The 22,334-nt window shown below is 38.8% G+C and overlaps 1 protein-coding gene across 1 annotated transcript; it reads left to right on the forward strand.

The window, feature by feature from the left end:
- The first annotated feature begins 21,659 nt into the window (after positions 1 to 21,659).
- On the forward strand, positions 21,660 to 22,334 carry LOC102666164 (uncharacterized). Its single transcript, XM_006577359.1, has one exon. It carries the CDS (start codon positions 21,660 to 21,662, stop codon positions 22,332 to 22,334), a length of 675 nt encoding a protein of 224 aa, XP_006577422.1.

Here is a 22,334-nt window from a genome sequence, read left to right on the forward strand (position 1 = left end):
AAACAACCAAAAGAAACTTAGAGTTGACAAGTATTGTAGCTTACAAAATTCATTGGATACTGGAACAGCTAAAGGCTTAACCAAAGGCAAAAGAGTCATCTTACCTTCAACGTTTGTTGGGAGCCCACGTTATATGGATCAACTTTACTTTGATGGTATGGCAATATGCAGTCATGTTGGTTTCCCAAATCTTTTTATTACTCTAACCTGTAATCCAAATTGCCCTGAAATTCGTAAATTACTTTCACCTTTGAATCTCAAACCAACAGACAGACCAGACATTGTGTCACAAATTTTTAGATTGAAATATGAACAAATGCTCTCAGACTTAACAAAGGGTCAGTTACTCGGAAAAGTTGTTGCATGTAAGTTGACTATAATTTTTATTCTTAAACTCAAACATCAGTTTATCATTTGACCACTTTTGTTTATTCTATAATACAGATATTAATTTTTAAAATCTTACTATTTGACCGATACTCTTACAAATATGAAATACAGAATTATACTTTCCATATTAACACTATCATTTACCAATCACAGATATGCATACTATAGAATTCCAAAAGCGAGGACTTCCTCACGTCCATTTATTGTTATTTCTACACCCAGACAATAAATATCCATCTTCAACTAACATTGGCCAGATAATATCAACATAAATACCTTCCCATGAAGATGACCCAAAACTGTACAGATTGGTGCAAAACCATATGATACATGGCCCATGTGAAATTTTACAACCTAACTCCCCTTGTATGAAAAAAGGCAAATGCAATCGTTTTTATCCTAAACAATTTCAGCCTCAGACTCTTTTGGATTCAAACGGTTACCCAGTCTATCGTAGAAGAAACAATGGTCATTCAATTTCAAAAAATGGTGTTATCATTGATAATAGATACATAGTACCTTACAATCCAAAATTACTAAAAAAACATCAGGCACATATAAATATTGAATGTTGTAACCAAAGTACTTCAATCAAATATTTATTTAAATACATAAACAAAGGCTATGACAGAGTGACTGCTGTTATGGTTTTTAATAGCAATGACACAACTCAAAATGTTAACATTCACAATGACGAACTTAAAGAATATCTAGACTGCAGGTAATATTATCTTAACCTGCATAATTTATTTGCTCACTATTACTTTTACTGATCAATCTATATGGCAAATACATTTCTCCCTTTGAAGCTACTTGGAGAATATTTGCTTTTCCAATCCACGGGAGAAAGCCTGTTGTTGAGAGATTGCATTTTCATCTTCCAGGTCAACACAGTGTTCTTTACGAAGATCATGATGATATAGATGATGTGCTATCCAAGCCAAGCATTTCAGATTCAAAATTTCTAGCTTAGATCAACACCAATAAATGTTTTGTTGAAGGCAGGAGTCTTACTTATTCACAATTTGTGTCAAAGTTTGTATATAATAAAACAAACAAATCATGGCAACTCAGAAAAAAAAAAAAAGGATATGCCATTAGAAGACTTATATGGGTGCCACCAACCACAGGAGAATTGTTTTCTTTAAGAATGATGCTTGGTAGCTGCAAAGGACCTACTTCATCTGAGGATACTAGAACTGTTGCAAATATCCAATATGCAACATATAGAGAAGCATGTTTTGTCATGGGTTTTTTACAAGATGACAGAGAATATGTTGAAGCAATAAAAGAGGCTAAGGACTGGGGCACAACTAATTATCTTAGGAAATTGTTTGTATTAATCCTATTAACAGGTGCCATGAGCAAACCTGAAGAAGTTTGGAACCAATGTTGGCATTGGCTGGCTGATGACATTGCATATCGACATAGCAAATCAACAATGAACTCTGGTAGGTCGTGACTATTTTTTATGTTGCACACCAGTGGTCATAATTATTCTCTAACAACTTGCTTTTTATTTCTTAGAATTGCATATCAATGATGATACTCTTAGAAATTTGACATTGATTTAAATTGAACAACTATTGCACATAAACCAAAGATCACTGAAAGACTATCCTACAATGTCATATCCTCAAGATATCAATCTAACAACCTACCTAGAGAACAACTTGATATTATCAGAGCTTGATTACAACGATGATGCAACCAGATCAGAATTTAAGCATCTTTTTGCATCCATGACAGGCAATCTACCTATTCATATAATTTTATTGATAACAATTAACATCTTACTAAAAGATGCTCATCAGGAATTATAAATTGTATTGATGGTGTTAATTTTCTATTCCTAACAGGCAATCTACCCTCATTTAGCTGTTTCCATCAACAACAAAATTATTCTTCATTTCTATATAACATTAGCTTACCTATAAATGCAGATGAACAAAAAACAATTTGCAATAGAATTATCCAAGCTGTCAACAACAATGAAGGTGAGATGTTTTTCCTATACGGATTTGGAGGCACAAGAAAAATATTCATATGGAGAACATTGGCAAGTTCATTGAGAGCAGGCAATCAAATTGTTATTATAGTTGCTTCTAGCGGCATAGCTTCTCTATTATTACTAGGAGGCAGATCTGCACATTCCAGATTTAAGATTCTTGTACCAATTTTTGAAGACTCAACATGCAACATCCATCAAGGGACTTAATTAGCAGAATTGTTAAATCAGACAAGTCTAATAATTTGGGATGAAGCACCAATGGCCCACAAATTTTGTTTTGAAGCACTTGATCAAACTCCAATCAAATCTTTGGAGGCAAAGTTATAGTATTCGGTGGAGATTTTTGCCAAATACTACCAGTCATCCAAAGAGGAAGTCGCTTGGACATTATAAATGCAAAAATCAATTCATCTTATCTATGGGATTCGTGTGAAATATTAACCCTAACAAAAAACATGCGCTTACACAGCAATCTAGAATCAGTTGATGAACAAGAAACTGCCACATTTGCTAAATGGATTCGGGACATTGGAGATGGAATTATAGGTCATGAAAATGATGGTTATGCTACAATTGAAATTCATGCCCACCTACTCATTACTGAATATGATGATCCAATAGGTGCTATAGTCAAATCAACATTCCCAGACTTACATCAGCACCACAATAATCTTCAATTCTTCAAATCCAGGACAATACTAGCTTCAACAAATGAAACAGTAGAACAGATCAATGATTATGCACTATCCTTCATTCCAGTTAATTATCTCATTACTTATTTAATTGTCATTTCTTCAGTTAAAAATATGACCACTGAAATTGGAATTTTATAAACCATAGGTGACCACATGGAATATCTAAGCTCTAATTCTGTTGACAAATTAGAAACCATTGAAGATTCCTATTTCCAAAAAATTACTACTGAATTTCTTAATTCATTGACCACATCCAGTTTGCCAACACATTCTATCAAGCTTAAAATTGGAAGTCCTATAATGCTCTTAAGAAACCTCGACCAAAATCAAGGCTTGTGTAATGGTATTAGATTAGTAGTAACAAGACTGGCAAAACATATAATTGCAGTTGAAATTATTTCAGGCAAAAACATTGGCCTCAGTGTTTATATTCCAAGAATGTCAATGTCCCCTTCACAATCACCATGACCTTTTAAACTTTTGAGAAGGCAATTTCCAATTATGCTCTCTTATGCAATGACAATTAACAAGTCACAGGGACAATCGCTATCCATGGTTGAACTTTATTTTCCAAAACCTGTTTTCACTCATGATCAATTATATGTTGCATTATCAAGGGTCAACTCAGCAAAATGATTGAAAATTCTGATTCATGATAAAGAGCATAAAAGTATGAATTCCACTACCAATGTAGTATTCAAAGAGGTGTTCGGAAACATTAAAAGATTAATTTGACTTCTTTAATATTAGGTTCTATTCTTTTGTCATGATTTCCAAAACATTGTTATTTTACTAAAATAAAGTCAAATACAACAACATATTACAAGTTGTTCTCTAGGTAGGATGTCAAATTGATATCCTGAGCAAATGAGATTGTAGGATAGTCTTTCAATGATCTTTGGTTTGTGTGCAATAGTTGTTCAATTTCAAACAATATCAAATTTGTAAGAGTATCATCATTGATCTGTAATTCTAACAAATAAAAAGCAAGTTGTTAGAGAATGATTATGACTATATAATATTATTTAACTTATTAGAATCTTGGACCTAAAATTTATGATACTTTGTTACCCTTATCAATTGTACCCAATTCCATTGATTTTACATGCTAAGATTAGACCAACAATATTCTAATGATCACACCATCAAGTGCTTCACAAAAATAACAACAACCCATCAATAATTTTAAAAACACTACCTCCTTAATCAAATATGACCAACTTGACATATCAGAAAAATTGCTAGCATTCCATTGAATGGCTTTCCATGAACTACAGAATATCAATATATTTCCATAGCAAACCCACCACCATAGCAAAATAGAACTCTTACACATGCGATCAAAACTAACCAACAAACGTATAGCAAAGCAATAAGACACATGACACAAACACTACTAGAAAATACACTTTCAACATCGGTTATTTAGAACATTCTACATCGGTTCTAAAACCGATGTTGAAAGTGACGATGTTGAATGTATGAATGTTAACATCGGTTTTGAAGAATCGATGTTAACATACATATGACAACATTGGTTCTCCAAATACCCGATGTTAAACACAATGAACAACAGCAAAAAAAGTGTAGGCATGATGAACGTTGACATCGGTTTTCTAGTAAAATCGATGTAAATATGTTAGTTTAACATCGATTTTCTAGAAAAACCGATGTTAATATATGCCCTTAACATCGGTTTTTCTAGAAAACCGATGTCAACGTTGATGATGCATACACTTATTTGGTGTAGTTCTTTGTGTATAACATCGGTTAATTATAAATAACCGATGTTAATATTCAAATATTCACATCGGTTATTGATAATTAACCGATGTTAATGTACACTAGTTAACATCGGTTTTCTACAGATAACCGATGTTAAATTACAAACACTGACATCGGTTATACACAAAAAACCGATGTTAATATACAAACGTTAACATCGGTTTTCTATTATAACCGATGTTGGTTATGATATTAACATCGGTTTTTGTTAATAACCGATGTTGTTTTCAAATTTTTTTTTTATATATACTTTCTATTTTTACAGTAAACCCAAAATTGTACCTGTCAAATGCAGTTTTAATGATAATAAACATCAAATAAACATTTTATTCTGCTTTCAAGCAGTTTTAATGATAATAAACATCAAATAATTTATTTATATATTATAAAGAACTATCAACAAATGAATTGAATGTTCATGTTACATAGAAAATGTCAAAAATGTTAAAAAATGTCCCTAAATCCTAGGTCTGATCTCTAATTCGGAGATAAAACTGTGCCCACTGGATCCGCAATGCTTTTAATCTCTCAGGCTCCAATGGTCTAGGGTCGTTAAAATACTGCATGATTAAATAAATCATATTAAGTTAATAATGTAATACAAATTATAAATAAATCGATTTTCTTTGAAATAAACTTACCGCTTCCCAATTATTTGTAAAAGTTCCGAAAATGATGGTGGACATCCAGTGCATGACATAGTAGCCGCACTCAGTAGTTCCTTTTTGTCTATTATACTAAATACATAATGAAATTTGGATATTAATTAAACAACTAGTGTACAGACACATAAAGAAATATATATAAGTAGAAGTTTTATGTAAATGACGTACCTTGACGACAATCCACCTAGCAGGAGCCTTTGATTTAGGCTGTGGAGCATCATCAAGACCCTTGATAGCACTGTTCCACATAAGTAACAATTAAAAACTGGTGTTGTACGTTGAGGTATTACAATGCAAATGTATTGAAAACAACACTAACCTATTAATAATCCCCTTAAGGTAGTTGTCTGGCCTGTTATGCAATGAACAAAACCAGACAACTAAGTGTTCCTTGGGCAGGATGACCACCATCTGCCAGTGTCCGCTGCAGTGGAACCTAAAATGGGTTAGTACATTAGTAAGCATTAATTAAATTTTGTTATTTTGTGACTTACCCATTTAGGTAGGCTCCAAGATACACATCGCGTTGTGAACTCTGCATCCAACTCTTTATGTAACTTTCAGATTCAAACTGCGATTGCCCAGACCTCTGAATGGACTGAGGCTTGAGGAATCCATAGATATCAGAATTCCCCGCTCGCATACATGTTTCAGTGAGATGCCTGTTTATGTTAAGTCAAAGTTAAATATTTATGAATTGAAAGTCATAACTTAGGTAAATAAAAGCCTTTTATATAAAGACTTACAGAATCCACAACTGTAACACTGATATGCTGAGACATTGACCACCGTGTGCGATTTTGGAGAGGTCTTCGTGCTTTATGTACAGGGGGAAATCTGGATTAACGACCCCGAACACGGTGGCATCCCATCTAACCTGATAAGGCCTCAAGAAAAGCTCTAGGATGGTCAATGTCATCAGATAAAGCGGATCATCGACCTCCGGATCGGGCTTCGGAGGTGGTTTTGGCGGAGACACAGCTACCTGTTCATGAAACAAAGTTAAATAGCCTAATTTGAAAAGAAGAAACATATAGTAAGGACAATAAGTACCTGCTGTGATAAAGACTTGACCAGATGTGTCGGCCAAGCAAGGAAGGTGTGAAGTGCCTGCCCCACTAAGGAAACCTCATCAGTGGGTACAGGAATTGGAGCATCTGCATCTCTAACCTCCTCCACACTCACCTTTACTTGGCCAGGCAACAAAGGAGTGTTATGAACAACAGTGGATCCCTCATAAACTCTCCCGATGGCAACCAGGCGTGCAGGATCTGCTTCTATGTACAAGCCGCACCTGTCAGAGTCACCGGTCTCAGGATCGTTTCCTGAGGGATCAACACAACTCCCCTTTGTGCTCACTCGAGGACCGGAGGGACCAGGACAAACCATAGGCTCAGGAGGCACTGCAAGTCCCTGAGATTGCATCTGCGACTGAAGGTGGCTGAAGGATGTCATGACCTGCCTCGTCACTTTCTCTGTGATTGACTCCTCTAGCTGGTCCCTGATCTGCTGGGTCAGCTGCTGTAATTCGTCAGGAGGCAGGGAGGAAGCGCTGCGGGACGTCCGTGGAGCCGATCCAAAGTATTGCTTGATGGTGACACCGGCTCCAGCAGCACGGACACGTCCAAGGTGCTCTGGACGTCCAATAGCAGCGGCCAGAACATCCTGACGTCCATGGGGGACGAACGATCCTTGTGTGGCCTGTTCCTCAAACGAATCCTGCACAGAAAACACACAGTGGTACATGGCATTCTCAAAATATTCAAACATAATTGTTATGGTTAGTTGAACATGACTTACAATCTTCTCAGCGATTTCCTTTGCGGCCTCAGTCGTCATCTCCCCTGTCTTCTTCGTGCGGGCCATCTTCCACTTCACGTGGCGTCTGACCGGGGATGGAGGGTCGATGACGCCATCAACGCTTCCTGACTGTGCAGCTTCCTGCATCTTCTTCTTGGTCTTCTCAACCAGGAGCTTCTGCTCCAAATAATCATAACCCCCATGAGACAAAACGTGGGGGGCAGTATTGTGCTTCTGGATGGCCTGTGCCTTCATGCGCACATCCTGAAAAAATTAAACAATAATGTTTGAAATGGGTAGAATGAAGTATAACAACATCATGTTTAATATGAAAAACAACTTAAATGTACATTCAGAAAATCCCAAAAACAAATCCCTCTTATGACTAGCTATTTTGAATTCTTTAGTTCCTGAATGTACAACCTTCAAATTGTTGCTCGTTCCCCTCTTTGAGAATGAGGAGGATCTTCATAGGACTTCATCCAGCTGATGTTTGTCGGCAGTTTCATCATCCACCACCCTTTTCTTCTGTGCCTTCTCACGTTCATTGTTGTTAAACCCATATTTATGCCTTCTTCCCTTCTTGTCTTGTTTGATCACAACTTTAGCTGAATCTCACATCTTCAGCATAGTTTAATCTCCTGTCTTATTGTCCAATGCCAAATTTTGATGGCCTGTATCTCTTTGTTCGTATGTTCTACTGCTTCAGCTTCACAATGCATAGAGCAATCAGAATTTTCGAGTCATCACCAAAGGCTTCTGCATCAGTGTTGACACTCTCCACCCTCTTTGGTTTATGCTTCTGTGTTTTCTTCCATGCTTCCTCCTTATAATTCTCAGATTTATTGGAGGTCCCACTAGAAGGATCAGCACCAATCCGTGCCTGTTCCTCCTCTACCAGCTCAATATCTTTCCTTTCACCTTTGCTTTTGAAAACTACACTATATTTTACAAAACAAAAGTTGAAAGGAAAGATATTGACCTGATAGACGAGGAAGAAGCAAGAATTGGTGGTGATTGTTCTAGTGCAACCTCGAATAAAGCTGAGATTTATAACGAGGAGGCACGGAAGAAAACAAAGAAGCATAAACCAAAGAGGGTGGAGAGTGTCAATGCTGATGCAGAAGCCTTTGGTGATCACTCGGAAATTCTGATTGCTCTATGCATTGTGAAGCTGAAGCAGTAGAACATACGAACAAAAGAGATACAGGAAATCAAAATTTGGCATTGGACAATAAGATAGGAGATTCAACTATGCAGAAGATGGGAGATTCAGCTAAAGTTGTGATAAAACAAGACAAGAAGTGAAGAGAGCATAAATATGGGTTTAACAACAATGAACGTGAGAAGCCAGAGAAGAAAAGGGTGGTGGATGATGAAACTGGCAACAAACATGAGCTGGATGAAGTCCTAAGGAGGCAAATTGAAACAAAAAACCGATGCCTCAATAAGAGAAAAATGTAGTTGTCACTTACTAGGTTTGGTGACCTCTGTCTCTGCAGAAAATTACATTAGCCGATGTTAATCAATTCTCCTTCATCATGATCATTTCGATTTGTATGAACGTCGTCAGCTTCTTCTTCTCCGACAACGTTACCAGTGATTTGAGCGGTCAAAGGACTAACATAGGTGTCCATGTATGAATCATCATCTTCTACATTAACACCAATTATTTTGCCCTACAGAACCACGCACCACCTTTCATCACAAGGGTCTTGCACGTAAAATACTTGTCTAGCTTGTTCTGCCATGATGAAAGGGTCATTGTGGTAACCAAGTTTCTTTAGATCTACCAGGGTAAATCCTATATCATCGGTGCGCACACTGGTGTTACTGTCAACCCATTTACATTTGAAAACACATACTGTAAATTTCACATAATTAAGCTCCCAAATTTCATCAATGAACCCAAAGTAAGGGATGGAAGCTACACAGGGATTGGCGTCATTGACACTTGCAAAGTGTTGAGATTCAGCCCTTAGGGTGACCCCGCTGTTCTACATTGTACTTTTGTCATCTTGTGCTTTTGTGTAAAATGAATACCTGTTTATGTCGTATCCTTGCCAGGTTATAACATTTGTTTTAGGCCCATCTGCTAGTTTTCTTAATGTTTCTGAAGCATTCTCATCTGCAAAGATTGTATCTTTAAACCAATCACAGAAAGTTTTGTTATGCTTTTTCAACGCCCAATTCTTTGACATTTTCGGATTATTCTGTTTGACTAAAGCTTCATGCTTAACTATGTATGGCAAAACTTCATTACTGTTGTTCAAGACATACAAGTGAGCTTGTAACAAATCTTCTACACTTGGAGTGATCACCTGCAGTCCTCTTGAACCCTTACCACCCACTCTGTCATCATGCCGACACTCAGGAAGCCCAACAGCTTTAGCCTTCTCTAAGTATTCTGAACAAAATTCAATGGCTTCTTTTGCAATGTACCTCTCAACAATAGATGCTTCCGGACGATATAGATTCTTTGTATACCCTTTTAAGATCTTCATGTATCGCTCAACCGGGTACATCCACCGTAGATAAACAGGACCACAACATTTGATTTCTCTGACCAGATGCACAATCAAGTGAATCATGATGTCAAAGAAAGTAGGGGGAAAATACATCTCCAACTGGCACAGTATAATTGCGGCCTCATTTTCCAACTCATCAAACATTACTGGATCAATCACTTTGCTACATATAGCATGGAAGAAAAAGCACAGGCGAGTTATCGTGAACCTGACTTTGTTTGGCAAGATGTCTCGTATAGCCACGGCTAACAATTTTTGCATGAGCACGTGACAATCGTGAGACTTTAACCCTACAAGCTTAAGCTCCTTCAACTGCACAAGGCTCTTAATATTTGAAGAGTATCCTTGTGGAACCTTCACCCGACGAAGACACTGACAAAAACTTATCTTCTCCTTCTTGGACAAAGTATGGCAGGCTGGGGGCAAGTAAATTTTCTTCCCATCAGACCTTGGATGCAACTGTGATCTTATACCCATATCAGCTAGATCTTGACGGGTCTTCAAGCCATCCTTCGTCTTGCCTTGAATGTTAAGGAGCGTCCCAATCACACTGTCACAAACATTTTTCTCCACATGCATAACATCAATACAATGTCTAACGTCAAGATCACACCAGTACGGAAGATCAAAGAAAATGGACCTCTTCTTCCATATGCAACTCTGACTTTTATCCTTCTTTTGGGTCTTCCCAAATACAGTGTTCAGGTGTTGAACCCGCTGATATACCTGCTCACCAGTGAACGGTATTGGCGCAATATCATGCTCTTGACTTCCATTAAAAGCTTTTCTCAGTCGTCTATAAGGATGATTGGGTGTTAGAAAGCGGCGATGTTTCTCCCATGTTTCAGTTGTGTGTAACTTGTATTTTCTTCACAGATGGGGCATGCATGATGACCCTTAACACTGTAACCGCTGAGATTCCCATATGCTGGGAAGTCATTAATGGTACAAAAAAGCATTGCACGCATTTGAAACGTCTCCTTGCGAAACGCATCAAACACTACAACCCCCTCGTCCCACAACTTTCTCAGATCTTCAACCAACGGACTTAGATAAACATCAATGTCATTTCCTGGCTGTCTTGGGCCCGATATCATCATAGACAACATCATGTATTTTCGCTTCATGCACAACCAAGGAGGCAAATTGTAAATTACTAGCAGAACTGGCCATGAACTGTGTTGAGTGCTTAAGGTGCCATATGGATTCATTCCATCACTGGCTAGTCCAAGTCTAAGATTTCTTGGCTCATTCCCGAAATCCGGATACAAACCATCAATCTTCTTCCACTGGGAGCAATCAGCCGGATGACGGACCATTCCATCAGAAATCCTTCCATTTGCATGCCATGTAAGGTCTTTTGCGTCGTCCTCATTAGCAAACAGACGCTTAAACCTTGGAATGATTGGAAGATACCACAAAACCTTCGCTGGGAGGCCCTTGTTGGAGTTTTCATCAGAATTGCTTTCCTCTTCATCCTTCACTTTGTACCGTGAAGTCCCACAGACAGGGCATTTGGACATTTGTTGGAATTCATGCCTGTAGAGTATGCAATCATTGGGGCAAGCATGAATCTTCTGATACTCCATACCCATGGGACACAATATCTTCTTCGCCTGATAGTAACTTTTAGGCAGCGTGTTGTCCTCTGGAAGCATATTGTGCACTACCTCAAGCAGTGAGGTGAAACTTTTGTCACTCCACCCATACCTGGCCTTCACATTAACCAGACTTAACACCGCAGACAACAGGGTTAAGGAATTCTTGCACCCTGTATACAAAGGCTTCTTTGAATCACTCTGCAATCCTTCATACACAGGGGCGTGTGCTTGTTGAAAACACTCTTGTCCAAGGTCACGAATCATGTCTTCCAAGCGATCTCCCATTTCTACATCAATCGGTTCAGATTGGGACCCAGTATGCATGTCAGTCACTTCACCATGCCATATCCACGTCGTGTAATTCTTCTTCATCCCATCACACAATAGATGGTCTCGTATGTCGTCAAGTAGTTGTCGTCTTCCATTCAAACAGTTGATGCAAGGACAATAATATTTTCCTTCTTCATTCGGTCGACCTCTTTCTAAAGCAAATTGCAAAAACTGCTCGACGCCATCCTCATATTCTGGGCTCATGCGACTTTGATTGATCCAACTTCGATCCATCTAAGAAAAATCCATGCATGCAAATCTCACTTTTTAATTTATAGGTGTGGCCCTATCCCATTTAGGAAGACTGTCTTTTATGTTAGCCTCAAACGTCATGGTTAGCATTATTTTGAACAATTTGAGTAAATTTCGGCAGCATTTCGCATTGGTCTCCAAGTACACGACATGACATCGGTGAAACGAATTTCACGATAATCAAGTATGCACTCAGAGAACAACTTGAAATGCATTCAACCGAAATTTCATCAAATTAATCAAAATAATAATAACCTGACCGAATGAGTCTAACATAAAAATACAAGTCTTCCCAAACTGTCCAAATGGACAATTCAAGACTAAATACAATGACTAATGCAAACTATCCGCAAGAATCATTGCATCAGTCTCAAACGGGAATCTACGGTTCACTCAGCATGAACAACAGTTATTTATATAGCAAATTACATTCAGCATGTATAACAACATTCATGACATACAAGAACATTCATGACGTACAAGAACATACAAGGACATCAACAGTTGTGTGTGTGTGTGTGTTTCGTGTTTGTCTCTTTATGTGTGTGTGTGTGTCTGTCTGTCTATGTGTGTGAGTGTGTTTGTGTATGTTTGTGTCTGTGACTCAGTGTGTGTGTCTTTGTGTGTGTGTCTGTGGCTCAGTGTGTTTGTCTTTCTCTTTATGTGTGTGTGACTGTGTGTGTGTGTGTTTGTCTCTTTATCTGTGTGTGTGTGGGTGTGTGTGTTTGTGGTTGTCTCTTTATCTGTGTGTGTGTGTGTGTGTGTGTGTGTGTGTGTGTTTGCCTCTTTATGTGTGTGTGTATGTCCATGTGTGTGAGTGTGTTTGTGTATGTGTGTGTTTATGACTCAGTGTGTGTGTCTTTGTGTGTGGGTCTCTGTGTGTGTCTGTGGCTCAGTGTGTTTGTGTCTTTGTATGTGTCTTTATGTGTGCGTGACTCTGTGTGTGTGTGTGTGTGTGTGTCTTTATGTGTGTGTGTGTGTGTTTGTGTTTGTGTCTGCGTGTGTTTGTCTCTATGTGTGTGTGTTTGTGTATCTGTGTGTGTCTCATTGCAGGGTAGCAAAGGATCATTAAATTGTAAACATCATGAGCCACATGATGAGGGAAGCAGTATCAAATCAATGTTTTACAAGCTTTTGGTCAATCTAAGGAGTGGTGTCTTCATGCTGCAAATTGATGGTTTCTGAGTGGAAAATCCTAATTTGGTTAAGCCTGAAATTCTGCAGCATTTGCAAAGCAGATTCAAATTAATTGAAGTTATGTACGAGCACTGTAGCTTTTACAAAAATAAGCACTGCAACTTATTTAAGGCACAAATTCTGCAGCATCTGCAGTATGTGGGTGGAAAAAGGGTGGGAGTGGAAATTTAAATGGAGAAGACACTTGTTTGACAGAGAGCTTGAGATAGCATATTGTTTTCGTAATGATGTTGTTGGCAGCTGTATTCAGATTCACAAAAAAAGATGACTGGAGAACTTTGACAAGGACTTTGCCTTCACCTACAGCTATTGGTCGTCTAACATAGCATCGGGATTTGTCTTGGCTGATAAAAAAAATGTGGGTGGAAAAATAAGCACTACAGAAGGTTTTCTGTTTCCTTACAACAACTGTGGGAGGCCTCAAATGCTTTTGAATCCCTTTTAAGACAGAAATCTAGAGAAAGATGGTTGAAACAAGGGGCTGCAACTCAGCATATTTCCATAAAGTCATAAATTTCAGAAGAAGTTATAATAGTCTGCATGGAATTCTCATTGGTGGTGTATGGGTTCAGGACCCCATTGCAGTTAAGAATGAAGCTGTGAGCTTTTTCCAAAATAGATTCACTGAAATGCACAATATCAGACCTACCCTTGATGGAGTTAATTTCTCCTCAATTAATCAGAGGCAGAGACAAATTCTGATTGCTCCTTTCTCAGACCAGGAAATCAAAGATGCAGTGTGGAGCTGTGGTGGGGAGAAATGCCCTGGACCGGATGGTTTTAACTTCAATTTCATTAAAGAATTTTGGGAGGTGGTAAAATCTGACTTCAGAAGATTTGTAGATGAGTTTCATGTCCATGGTTGCTTCCCTAAAGGCAGCAATGCTTCATTCCAGGCTCTAATTCCCAAAATTAATCACCCTCGGACTTTTGATGACTATAGACTAATCTCCTTAATTGGCTGTATGTACAAGGTCATAGCCAAGTTACTAGCAAATAGACTGAAGCTAGTTATATCTGCTCTTATTGATGAGAGACAAACAGCCTTCATCAAAGAAAGACACATTCTGCATGGAACCTTAATCCTCAATGAGGTGATAGAGGAAGCTTGCAGATGTAAGAAGCCAGTTATGGTATTCAAGGTGGACTTCGAAAAGGCTTACGATTCAGTCTCATGGTACTTTCTTGACTATATGCTGCAAAGAATGGGATTTTGTCCAAAGTGGAGACAATGGATTTCAGCATGTCTCACAATAGCAACCATATCAGTTTTAGTTAATGGCAGTCCCTCAAAGGAGTTTGTCCCTTCTAGGGGCTTGAGGCAAGGGGACCCTTTAGCCCCATTGTTATTGGGATAATGTTGTGGTTTTGAAGGCTTTGCTGAGAGGTTTCGAAATGGTATCAGGCTTGAGGATTAATTATGCCAAGAGCCAGTTTGGAGTTATAGGGGGAGATGTTAATTGGATCAATGCAGCAGCTCAAACCTTGAATTGCAGTCTTTTAGAAACCCCTTTCAGCTACTTGGGTATTCCTATAGGGGTTAAATCATCAAGCAGTATAGTCTGGGAGCCTTTAATTAAAAAATGTGAGGCTAAGCTATCTAAATGGGCCCAGAAAAACATATCCATGGGAGGGAAGATCACTCTAATCAATTCAGTTCTTAATACTCTGCCTATATACCTCCTGTCATTCTTCAAGATCCCTCAAAAGGTAATAAATAGATTGGTAAAGTTGCAGAGGAACTTTCTGTGGGGAGGAGACCAAGATAATAAAAAAATTCCTTGGGTGAAATGGGACATCGTCTGTCTTCCCAAGTGTGAGGGGGGCCTAGGGATAAAAGACATAGCAAAATTTAATACAGCTTTGTTGGGCAAATGGATTTGGGCCTTAGCTTCTGATCACCAACAACTTTGGGTTAGGATTATCAATTCTAAGTATGGAGGTTGGGAGGCCTTGCAGTCTGCTCGGGCTCAAGGAAGACATTCTGGTTGGTGGAGGGATCTAAGAAAGTTGTATCATTATGATGGGCAGAGCATTTTTCAGCATTGCATGAGATGGAAGGTGGGTTGTGGGGATAAAGTTTATTTCTGGAAAGACAAGTGGATAGGGGAGGATTTTACTCTCCAACAGAAATACAATCAGCTGTTTCTCATCAATGAACAGCAAGATGATCTCATTTCTATGATGGGGACTTTTGACCAAGACAGGTGGAGTTGGAATCTCAAGTGGCGGAGGAATCTGTTTGATTATGAGAGTGATCAAGCTGTGAATTTTATGGAGGAGATCAATTCCATGTACATTCAAAGATATGTTAAAGATGTTATGTTATGGAAAGCTGACCCTAGTGGGGTGTATACCACTAAGTCTGCCTATAATCTACTGATAACTCCTTCTTCACCAGCCTTGGATAGGAGAACATCACAGTTACTTTGGAATATGAAAATCCCTCCAAAACATGCAGTTTTCACTTGGAAGTTTTTAAGTGGCAGACTCCCCACTAGAGCTAATCTTTCAAGGAGAGGGGTGAACATTCAGGATACTGCTTGTCCTTTATGTGGTGATGTGCAAGAGGAGGTGGGGCATCTATTTTTCAATTGCAAGAAGATACTAGGGCTTTGGTGGGAGTCCATGAGCTGGATTCAGGCTATGGGACCTCTATCAGTCTCTCCAGTGGACCATTTTCTTCAGTTTTGTGATGGTTTTGGAGCTGAGAGAAATCATAGTACTTGTTGTGGATGGTGGGTTGCGTTGACAAGTACTATATGGAAGCATAGGAACTTCCTCATATTCCAGAACAAACCTTTCAAGCCGCAGAAGGTCATGGAAGATGCTATGTTCTCAATATGGTCTTGGTTAAAGGCTAGACAAAAAGGTTACAACATCAGTTTTAACCATTGGTCTTCCAACATCTCGGATTCCTTTGGTTAAACCTGTATGGGATAACCTTTTTAGGCGGGGTAGCTTGGGCTTTTTGGAGGGCATCACCAATGGTGCCTTGTATTTCCTATATCCAGTACCACTTGTACTGTTTTTACATATATTAATATATATCTAATTTTGCCTTCCAAAAAAAATATATATAGAAGCTACTTGGTTGGGAAGAATAAGGAGCCCACTAATATTTTGCAATATGCTGACGACACGGCTTTTGAGGGAGAGGCTCTTTGGGAGAATGTTCTAGTTTTGAAGGCTTTGCTGCGAGGTTTTGAATTGGCTTCTGGATTAAAGATCAACTATGCCAAAAGTCAGTTTGGGATTATTGGAGGGATGGTCAACTGGGCAAATGAGGCAGCCCAACTTCTGAACTACAGACAAATAGAAACCCATTTCTATTATTTGGGTATCCCAACTGGGAAAATGGAAATGGGCCCTAGCTTCTGAACAAAAGCAGCTATGGGCCAGAATTATTAACTCCAAATATGGTGGATGGAAGGAGTTCCAGCTTCGAAGAGATAAAAGGGGATTTTCCAATTGGTGGAAGGATCTGAGGAAGATTTACCACCAGTCTCAGCACATCATTTTTCATCAAAACATGGTTTGGAAGATAGGTTGTGGTGACAGAATTGATTTCTGGCATGACAGATGGGTAGGCGAATGCACTCTTAAATAGCAATACAACCAACTTTTCATGATAAGCAATCAGCAACACAGCCTCATTTCAATGATGGGTAATTTCTCCCAAGACAATTGGAGATGGGATTTGCAGTGGAGGAGAAATCTTTTTGATCATGAACATGACTTGGCTGTGAGCTTTATGGAAGAAATTACATCTATATGTATTCAGAGAAATGTGAAGGACATTATGATGTGGAAAGCTGAACCTAACGGTGTGTACTCCACCAAGTCAGCTTATAGCCTAATGCTGAAGCTAAATGATTCTGGTTCACAAGACAGGTTTTCTAAACTAATTTGGAATCTGAATATACCCCCAAGGGCAGCAGTTTTCATTTGGAGACTTCTTAAAGACAGGCTCCCCACCAAAGGGAATCTGTTAAGGAGACATGTGGATATTCAAGATGCTGGTTGCCCACTCTGTGGCCAAGGGCAGGAGGAAGTGGGGCATCTCTTCTTTAATTGTAAAAGGACAATAAATATATGGTGGGAATCAATGGGATGGATCAAGGCTGTAGGACCCCTTCCAGCCTCCCCATTAAATCATTTTGTTCAATTTTGTGTTGGGTTTGGGACAAACACAAATCAGAGTAGATGGAGTGCTTGGTGGGTTGCTCTAACTAGCATTATATGGCATCACAGGAATCTTCTGATTTTTTGGTGGGTTGCTCTAACTAGCTTGGGGTTTTTTGGAGGGCAGCACCAGAGGTGCTTGTATTTCTTTTATTCCAGTACCACTTGTACTGCTTTGATCATTTTAATAATATATATATATTATGCCTTCCAAAAAAAAATTAATTTCCTAAGGGACTCAATTCCTCATTCATTGAAACCAGTATGCAACATTTTACATCAAACACCAGTATATAACATTTTAAAGCAAACACCACTATATAATATTTTAAATGAAACAGCAGTATATACATGCTAGTTCCTACGTACGTACCTGGAGTTGCTATAACCCGAACGACCTTCAACAACAATGTCAATTAAAAGTAGTCTATGATAACCTGAAAAAAAAAAAACCAATGGTCATGGACATGGCTGACACATTTGGAGAAGATTTTGGTATTCATTTCAACCAATGGTCATCCAATATCAGAGCAGGATTTAATCATATAGTAAGAAATGGAAGCCATTAAACCAAAGTCAATACTCATGAATGCTAGAACATCCATCAAGAATGATAACAAAGCAGTAATTTAAATTAAATTCATCTTAGTTTTTCTATTTTATAATCACTCCTAGGTTCTGTCAAGAGCAGACTTGACAGATTCCTAGTGTCAGATCAATGGCTAGCCCTATGGCCTGACTCATCCCAGCATGTTCTCCACAGAGATTACTCTGACCATTGCCCTGTAATTTTGAAAACTAAACTGGTTGATTGGGGCCCTAAGCCCTTTAGGGTGCTGGACTTGTGGCTCAACCAAAAAGGATATCAAAAGCTGGTGCAGGAGTCTTGGTCTAAGGATCAGCAGGGTGGATGGGGGGGCATTGTCCTTAAAAACAAGCTGAGAAATCTTAAAAATACCATCAAACAATGGAGTAAAGATATTGTTGATATCAATGTTAGTCGAATCCAGAATTTGAGACAGAAGCTTAATGACTTGGAAACTACAGCTGGTGATAGAGTTTTATCTCAAGAGGAGGTCAAAGTCAAGAAATTACTGCAACAAGAGCTGTGGGAGGTTTCAAATGCTTATGAATCCCTGCTGAGACAAAAATCTAGAGATAAATGGATTAAGGAAGGTGATAGTAATACAGCTTATTTTCACAAAGCTATAAATGTCAGAAGAAACTATAATGCTCTTCAGGGTCTCTTCATTGATGGGAATTGGGTTCAACAGCCTGACCGAATTAAGAATGAAGCTTTTAATTTCTTCCTTCATAGATTTTCTGAAGATAAGAGTTTCAGACCCACCCTTGATGGGGTTTTCTTCCACTCCATTGATCAGAATCAAAGAGAGGGACTCATTGCCCATTTTTCTGATCAAGAGATTAAAGATGCTGTTTGGAGTTGTGGTGGTGATAGATGCCCGGGTCCCGATGGTTTTAATTTCAACTTTATTAAGGCTTTTTGGAAGATTTTGAGACCTGAATTCAGGAGATTTGTGGATAAGTTCCACTGCCATGGAAGCTTTCCTAGAGGCAGCAATGCTTCCTTCATGGCCCTTATCCCTAAATCAAATCATCCTCAATCCTTAAATGACTACAGGCCTATTTCTCTCATCGGCTGCATGTACAAAGTCATATCCAAGCTTTTGGCAAACAGGTTGAGGACCGTTATTTCGGGTATTGTTGATGAAAGGCAATCAACCTTCATAAAGGATAGACATATCCTTCATGGAATTCTGATCCTTAATGAGGTGGTGGAGGAAGCTATGAAGACAAAGCAGCCAGTTATGGTCTTTAAAGTGGATTTTGAAAAGGCCTATGATACAGTATCTTGGTCTTTCTTGGACTACATGCTGTCAAGACTAGGATTCTGTACTAAATGGAGACAATGGATTGCTGCCTGCCTTCAATAAGCATCTATTTCCATTTTAGTTAATGGTAGTCCGACTAAAGAATTCGCTCTTACTCGAGGTCTGAGACAAGGGGACCCTCTAGCCCCTTTGTTGTTTAACTTAGTGGGGGAAGGTCTCATTGGAATGATGAGACAGGCCATTGTAAAAAATCTGTACCGTAGCTACTTGGTTGGAAAACAAAAAGAGCCTATTAATATTCTCCAATACGCTGATGATACTGTTTTCATTGGTCAAGCTTCCTTGGAAAATGTTATTGTTTTGAAGGCAATGCTTAGAGGCTTTGAGATGGCCTCTAGTCTGAAAATCAACTATGCTAAGAGTCAATTCGGAATTTTTGGAGATTATGTTAACTGGTCTCAAGAAGCTGCTCACTTTTTGAACTGTAGGCAGATGGGGATTCCCTTCCACTACTTGGGCATCCCCATTGGGGTCAGATCCTCAAATCAGGTGGTATGGGAGCCTTTGATCAGCAAATTTGAAGCTAAACTCACTAAATGGAACCAGAAAAGCTTATCTATGGCTGGCAAGGTTAATCTGATAAATTCTGTTTTGAACGCTTTACCAATCTATCTATTATCCTTCTTTAAGTTACCCCAAAGAATAGCTGATAGACTGGTTTCTCTGCAAAGGAATTTTATGTGGGGTGGGGGGCATGATCAAAAGAAGATTCCTTGGGTCAAATGGGATGAAATTTGTCTTCACAAGAAGGAAGGCGGTTTGGGAATCAAAAATCTGATCAAATTTAATGCTGCTCTCATGGGAAGATGGATTTGGGAATTACATTCTAAGCAGAATCAGTTCTGGGTCAGGGTTATAAATTCAAAGTATGGGGGATGGCCAGCCTTGCAGAATGGCAGAGTCCATTGCTGGGACTCCCATTGGTGGAGAGATCTCAGGAAGATATATCAGCACAATGACTTCAAGATTATTCATCAAAATCTGGTGTGGAAGGCAGGTTGTGGGGATAAAATTCGATTTTGGAAAGACAATTGGCTGGGAGAGGGCTGCAGTTTGGATCACAAATACCCTCAGCTCTTCACCATTAGTAAGCAGCAGAACGATCTTATTTCAACCATGGGTAGCTTCTACCAGAATATTTGGAGATGGGATTTGAAATGGAGGAGACACCTATTTGAACATGAGGAGGGAGTAGCTGTGGCCTTCCTATCTACCTACTGTCATTCTTCAAAATTCCTAAAAAAGTGGTGCATAAGGTAGTATCTATTCCACACTTGGTGTTGGTTAAATGGAATGGAGACAGACTTCCATCTTCAGATTTTTGCAGTGCAAAAAAAAAACAATCATGCAAGCATATTTGAAAACTTAAAATACGAATAACTCAAGTTAAAATCAATTCATTTTTTACAACTGTGAACAAATTAACTAAGGTACAGTAGGCAAATTTGTTTTCACTAATATTAGTAGGTCATCACCACTGCAGTAGAATTTAAGTTAAACTTAGATAAGTACCTTATGAAGAGGCCAGCTACCTTGTCACAGCTAACAAGTCAGAACTGAACAAATTTCTGCATGTATAATTCAACAAATTTGTTATCAAACTTGTGTGTGTGTGTGTGTGTGTGTGTGTTTCTATCATACGTGTGTGTGTGTGTGTGTGTGTGTGTGTGTCATTAGGGTTTGTGTGTGTGTGTGTGTGTTTCATGACCAATTTTTCTTACTGGCAATTCAGTGGCAGTGTATCGCTTAGGCTTCCGTCGAAATGAAAGGAAAATCAACGAGTCTGACAGAACAACTTCAGTCTTCACTCTTCACTATTTGAACACAAATAAAAAAAAATTAAACTACTTCAAGGATAAATAAAAGGTTCAGAAGCAGCAGACCTAGATTGTCTAAGCTATTTTATAATGGGCAGCTATAGTTACAATGATGATGAAATGAACTATAGAAAAAACAAGTATAAAATACAGAAGAATAAAAAACAATTAAGGGCAGAACTCAAAAGCTTTTAGCCATGCTGCTTGGAATTTAATCAATGAATCAATCATGTCACTGAAATTTGGAACATAAATGAACTTCTCCCTTACTATCATTCTCTTTCTCTATTTTTTCTCTCTCTAGCTGCCTTGGGCTGATGGTGGGGTACCGTTTAAAGAACGTGATGGTGGGGTACCGTTTAAAGAACGATTCTCAGAATTATACCAAATATCTTCCCAAAGATTGCATTCTGTTGAAGACATGGGGTACTTTTCCGAGCATGGGTGGGAATGGAATTTCTCTTGGAGACGTAATCTATTTGATAGCGAGATGGGGGTAGCATCAACTTTCTTAGAGACTATTGCTGCTATCAGAATTTGTGGTACCCTGAAAGATACCTGGCTGTGGGGAGCTGAACCTAATGGCATCTTCTCTACTAAATCAGCCTACAACCTCATTAAAGCAGAGCAGCTTTTGGAAGATCAAGATTCGGGTTTTCACCAGCTTTGGGATCTTAAAGTCCCCCCTAAGGTTCTGTCTTTTGCTTGGAGGCTGCTCTGGGATAGACTCCCTACTAAGGACAATCTTTCTAGGAGACAAATCCAGCTTGACAATGACCTATGCCCTCTATGTCAAACTCAACCCGAAACTGCATCCTATTTGTTCTTCACTTGCGATAAAGTGCTGCCACTGTGGTGGGAATTCTTCACTTGGGTTAAGGAAGGCACAGTTCTACATAATAGTCCCATGGCTAATTTTCTTCACACCTCAACTACAACTGGAGGAAAGAATATTACTAGAAGAAGGAAGACTTGGTGGTTGGCTGCTACAAAGTCAATCTGGCAATCCAGAAATGACTTGGTGTTTCACAATCAGGCGTTTGATATTCATAAGTTGATAGATAATTCTATTTTCCTCACTTGGACTTGGCTCAAGGGGTGGGAAAAGAATTTCTGTGCTCCTTTTCACCACTGGTCCTCAGCAATGTCCTTAGTTTTTGTTTAA

This window comes from Glycine max, chromosome 3 (assembly GCF_000004515.6).
Source record: "Glycine max cultivar Williams 82 chromosome 3, Glycine_max_v4.0, whole genome shotgun sequence".
Lineage (NCBI taxonomy): Eukaryota > Viridiplantae > Streptophyta > Magnoliopsida > Fabales > Fabaceae > Glycine > Glycine max.